The sequence below is a fragment of the Protobothrops mucrosquamatus genome, unplaced genomic scaffold, assembly GCF_001527695.2.
Source record: "Protobothrops mucrosquamatus isolate PMUCROS unplaced genomic scaffold, P.Mucros_1.0 scaffold623, whole genome shotgun sequence".
NCBI classification, from domain to species: Eukaryota; Metazoa; Chordata; class Lepidosauria; order Squamata; family Viperidae; genus Protobothrops; species Protobothrops mucrosquamatus.
This window is the reverse complement of record NW_015386919.1, coordinates 376,289-381,935: the sequence shown is the minus strand read 5'-3', so window position 1 is coordinate 381,935 and position 5,647 is coordinate 376,289. Positions and strand designations below refer to the sequence as shown.

At 38.9% G+C, this 5,647-nt stretch overlaps 1 protein-coding gene across 1 annotated transcript; it reads right to left on the bottom strand.

Annotated features, from left to right (window-relative positions):
• Nucleotides 1-789: 789 nt before the first annotated feature.
• On the bottom strand, nt 790-5,412 carry HNRNPA0 (heterogeneous nuclear ribonucleoprotein A0). The gene has a single exon (XM_015817697.1). The coding sequence runs from the start codon at nt 5,410-5,412 to the stop codon at nt 4,486-4,488; it is 927 nt and encodes a 308-aa protein (XP_015673183.1). The 3' UTR covers nt 790-4,485.
• Between the last annotated feature and the right edge of the window lie 235 nt (nt 5,413-5,647).

Here is a 5,647-nt window from a genome sequence, read left to right as displayed (position 1 = left end):
GGCCACTTTTCTTATATTTCATGGTTATTTGCATGTATACTTCAAATAATTTATTACTAAACTTTTTTGGCTTCAATTTTCTTCACTGATATTTGTGTTCACGTTTACAGAAATTTGTTGTTTGTACTATTTAACTGTGTCACTTTTCACTTAGGGATTAACTGAAACATACAATGTAACCAAAGGGTGCCTGAATTTTAGAATACAACTTTATGAACAAGCACCAGACTATTTCTCCAAGCCTGAGAAGCATATAAATAATAACGACATATACATATACACATAGGATTTTGAGCAATGAAACTTGCCAATCTTGTGAATGCTCTCTGAGGCTATCAGGTTATGTTAGATCTGAAATCAAAACGTTTAAAAATACTAAAAGCTAATAATCACACATAATAAATAGTTCAAAGATACAACTTCACATAATGCATACATAGGTTTTAAGTAGGATTTTTCACTTAATTTCTGAACTCAAACTGTACCTTTCTTTCAGGATGCCATGACAGGATGTTGAAATTACATCATCTTGTATGAAATGTGTCACAATGAACTGTTAATAAAACCTTTTTCTGCATAACTCATTGGGTAGGAAATTTAAGTGCACTTTCTCTCTTTCTCTGTCTCTCTCCCAGTCGTGCAGATTACAAATTTGGGGTTTCAAGCTAGAAGAAAATATATGGCTGATCAGTCTGCCAATATAGACAAGTGTCCAAAACTGCAGAAATATTATGGTCAGAGTAAAGGCCCATAGAATTTAGACACATAAGACATTTCAATCTGGTATCTTTATAGTTTAATTATGCTTGCCATCCAGACTACCTAACCTGCCTTCAGATATGTTGGACTTTGACACTGGGAAATCACTGGAGCTTAAGTCCACAACATCTGGAGAGTACAAAATTGTGAAAAAATCTGCATATTCTTTCAACATAGCTTTAAAATAAAATACAGAGAAAGCAAACATAATTCTATTAATTCACCAGGTAGACATTAACAGTCACGGGCCTAAAAATAGAATTATTAAGGTTGATTTGGCAAATTTATTTCAACATCACCAGGCTTATTTTCCAAAACGACAACAGTTCAAATTTATGAGCAATAAAGACACAGCCCCTCATTTCAGTGAACACTCAATACATGATGAACAGCCTACAGCTTATCCTGAAACACTTGCAAAAAAAATTAAGCGAAGTGTCACTGGATTCTATGATACTGTTCACATACTAAAAAGTTTCAGGTTAGCTACAGTTCTTAGATTTGCCATTATTAATGCCAAATGGTGGTCTTCAATGTTCTATGTTAACTGATTCTTTCATAAAATACAAAATATTAGGATAAGCTTCTTGCATCCTATATAAAACAAGGTAGGCTTATAGAATTAGAATAATATATGCAATAAAATACATCATTGAAGCTTCAGATAGTGGAATTTAAATTTATGATTTGTTAAAACGTTTTAGCCTTTGTTAATTTTTGTAATACTCAAGAGCAAGTTATAATGTATAAAAGTTGGCAAATACTGCCTCTGTCATACAAAAACTAGACCAAACCAGATATTCTGACCTAACCAAACAGTAATGAACAGTATGATTGAATCATGTACACATTTCCACATACATAGATTTTATACATTCAGGATTCAAAAAAATATTTCCTGCTAGTAATCAACCTCAGTGTGGGTGTATAGCACCTGTTATTTAAGAATCACTATGTATTAAAAGTTTATAGTTCATTATATGAGATTATTACCTCACAAGAGATTTGAAAGATCATAATATGAGAGGACATCAGGCAATATGCAACTGTTTTTACTATTATAACAGTGTTTTATCACCATGATGTGCTTTTCAAAAACAGAAAAGCATTATAAGCAGCAATTAAATTTTACTTTCCAAAAAAAAGTATCTTGCAAAAGTCTACACATAACAATTTTTAAGAACATCACTGCATATCTTTACCAAATCTGTTAATACAGCTTTATTTACTCCTTATGGTGGGAGTATTCACATATATCATTGAGAGCTATGTGTAGTCCTGGTTCTTTTAGGCAAACATACTCAGGTGCAAAAAAAATGTAAACTCTAATGCTGAAGCTAAAGAAAATGATGCAACCAACCACACAGGTATTTCAAAAAGACAATGTCATTTTTTCACTGGATTTTTTTTTGCATTTAATTTTAGCATAATCAGTCTACGTTTGTATCAAGCCTAGAATAAAGCATTTTTAAGGTCCTGAAAAGTCAGAAATAAGGTTAAGTTACTATACAAGTTATAGCTACAAGGCAAATGGAAGCCAGTTTTTGTTCCAGGGAATGGTAACAGTCCCAGAGATCTGACTTAAGGAGTACCTTATCTTCCCCCAAAAGATAAAGGCACCAGTAAATTACTTAAGTTTAATGAAATTAAAGAATCAGAATAGTTTTTATTCAACATGGTTAAGCCACTTGCTCCAAGTTCCAATTTGTTTCAAACTGTTTTCACCCAAGATTTTGGACAGCATAACTTTTCAAGCCGATAAAAAATTTTCATTTTGTTAAATCTAGAAAAATTGAACATATTGATGGGTAAAATATGTGCACAGTTCTAGCTCAATTAGAACTTTGCTAATGTTTATGTAGAACAAAGCCACAGATAATTTAATGAATGTCCATATCACACTGAATATTTGCTGTGGAAGTCAAGTGGATAATTGTACACATAAAAAGTGTAGGCATCAAATAAAAAGAAAGCCAATTTATTGTTGTTTCAATTTAATATAACTGACCTTGAAGAGTAAATGACAAAATGTGTGTTCAAAGACACATCAGGACATTCATTCAGTAGCTAGCTCCTATCTTCAACCATAACTATAATCTATTAAAAATTACCAATCCTTATTTAACAAAATCTACTGGGTCAAATAAACTTTTAAATATAACCTAGTTTAACTTTAACACATTAGTGCTATGTAAAATTTTGATTTAGCAAATGTTGAAATATAAAGCAGCTCAAGTAAAATACTTTGGTTGAAATCTAAATAGTTAAAAAAATCAATATTTTAGTCATTTCATACATACTCACTGAAGCATGTGAAGAATTCAATTTTTTATTTGCAATATTCATAACCTATATTTCTATTCAGGAAGTCAGTTTCTCTCTAGAACATTGTTAATAGAACAAACGTTAATTCTACTGTGTGAAAGGGCTACAAATACATCAAGCAGACTACAGAAATTTTGATTTACAATTGGCCTAAGTTACTGGCTTATGTATTGTTCACCGAGCACAAATTTTAAAAATTGAATACTTAAATTGCTCAATCAATAATTTTACTTTCTTGTATTTTAATATTTCATTTCAGCCAATATATTTTATTGGCATGTTAGTTTAACCCTTGCCATCTAAAGATCTAGTGGTCTACAGTTCTGAGAGCCAATTTGTTGTTTTAATAAAACTTACACAAAAGTCAACTAGTCTGCCAGCAGATGGCACTCTATTTAATACTTGGCTTTTTTTAATAAGAACAATTAAGATAGTATCCAGTTGAAATGACTTCACTATGCAAACAAAATATTTATAAGGGAAAGCATTCTCCCCTTTAAAAATGGATTGTTACAGACAAGCCAATAAATAACACAATGTGAAACTAAGAAATCTGACATTTTGAACATGTATATATAAAAAAAGCACATGCTTTAAATGAGTTAGAACATTTTTATGAATAACTCCCTATATTAAAAAAAACCAGACCAACTGTGTTTGCAAGGCAAATGCCCAACTGCAAAACTGTGGATGTAGAATAAGGTATTTTAACCAACTTCATCCACTAACATATTTCAAAAACTGGCAAACTCTTTAGCAGTAAAAAATTCAATGTAGTGGGGAAGCAAGAGTTGGGCTCTTTACTTGAAATAAAGCAATCTTTTCTTAACACATGTAGCCACTTAAAAAAACTTTTTGTTTGAAATGTACGGAATGAACCCTAGGAAAAAAGACATGTAAAGGTCAATGAACACAATGATTTATTTAAAAAATAAAAATGTAAAAACGATTTAAACCCCTTTTACAGCCATGGAATCATTGTAGAAAAAAACGTGTAGATATTCCAAGTCCTTACAAAGTTAATCCCCTTTCCCTCCCAAGTTTTACTTCAGAATCATGACTTTTCCCTCCCAACCCCAAATAAACCAAAATTAAAACAATATCTCGTTCCTAGTATAAAAAACGACTAATGTCCAAGCAATAAAAAAATAGAGTCCATCAATGACTAACACAAAATCGTTGTGTGAAAGACCCAGTACATCTTCAGAAAGTGACACAGGCAGCAGAGCGACCCCACCAGGAACATTCGAGATCTGCTTCGCATCACTGGAACCTTTTGTATGAAGGTGCCTTTAGGCGAAGTGTAGGGGAAGTGTTGAAAGCCTGGCCCGGTACAAACGGAGAGCATACTCCATGCAGACAAAACTAACGTCCCCAGAAGGATCGGTGGGAATTTCCCGCTTAGAAAGAGCCGCCTCCATAACCTCCCCCGCCATAACCGCCTCTGTATGGTCCACTGTTACTGCGGGGGCCCCAGCTGCCGCCACCGCCTCCACCCGCACCGCCGCTCTTCATAGGGCCGTAGGAGGACTGGTGCTGGCTGTAGCTGCCGAAGCCGCCGTACCCGTTGCCATAGTCGCCGCCGCCGCTGCCACCTCCGCCGTAAGAGCCGCCACCGTACGAACCGTAGCCTCCGCCTCCGCCTCCTCCGTAGCCTCCGTAACTGTTATAGCCGCCGCCGCCGCCTCCTTTGGAGAGCCCGTTGTGGTCCCGGTTGCCGGCACCTCCGCCCCTTCCTCTTCCCCGTCCGCCCCAACTCGACCTGGAAGAGCCGCCGCCGCCTCCTGCTTGGATGTCTTCTCTCGGCACGGCCTTCTTGACCTCCACCCGGTGGCCCTGGATAGGGTGGAATTTGACCACGGCCGCCTTGTCAGCGGCGTCGTGGTTCTGAAAGTAGACGAAGCCGAAGCCCCGCTTCTTGCCGCTCTGCTTGTTGGAGATGATCTCGGCCTTTTCCACGGGGCCGAACTGACTGAAGTGCTCCACTAGGTCGTTCTCCCCCAAGTCCCCCTTGAGGCCCCCGACAAACAGTTTCTTCACTTTCGCGTGGGCGCCGGGCCGGGCGGAATCCTCGCGGGAAACGGCCCGCTTCAGCTCCACCACGTTGCCGTCGACAGCGTGCGGGGAGGCAGCCATGGCGGCATCGGCTTCTTCCACAGCCGAGTATGTGACAAAACCGAAGCATCGGGAGCGCTTGGTTTGCGGGTTGAGCACAACCACACAGTCGGTTAAGGTCCCGTAGGCCTCGAAGTATTCTCGCAGCCCAGCTTCCGTCGTCTGCACATTCAGGCCGCCAATGAACAGCTTACAAAGCTGGGAGTTTTCCATGCCGGAGCCGCGGCCGTCAGACGCCTCCTCGCTGCTGCTGCCGCCGGTAGGGGGCAGCTGCCGCCGGACAAAAATCGACAGGCGCTACGAGGCAATGTTCCGTCGTGGGACAGCTCGGCCCAGCTCCACCGGCAGAGAACGGGAAAGGGGGTGGGGAAAGGAAACGTACAAAATGGCGGCTGCGACGGCGACTTCTACTCCTCCTCAGGCGCGCTCGCAGCCAGCCAGTGGTGCC

What these genes read in the sequence shown, in the direction of transcription:
- HNRNPA0 (XM_015817697.1), bottom strand. Translation starts at nt 5,412, where the DNA reads ATGGAAAACTCCCAGCTTTGTAAGCTGTTCATTGGCGGCCTGAATGTG.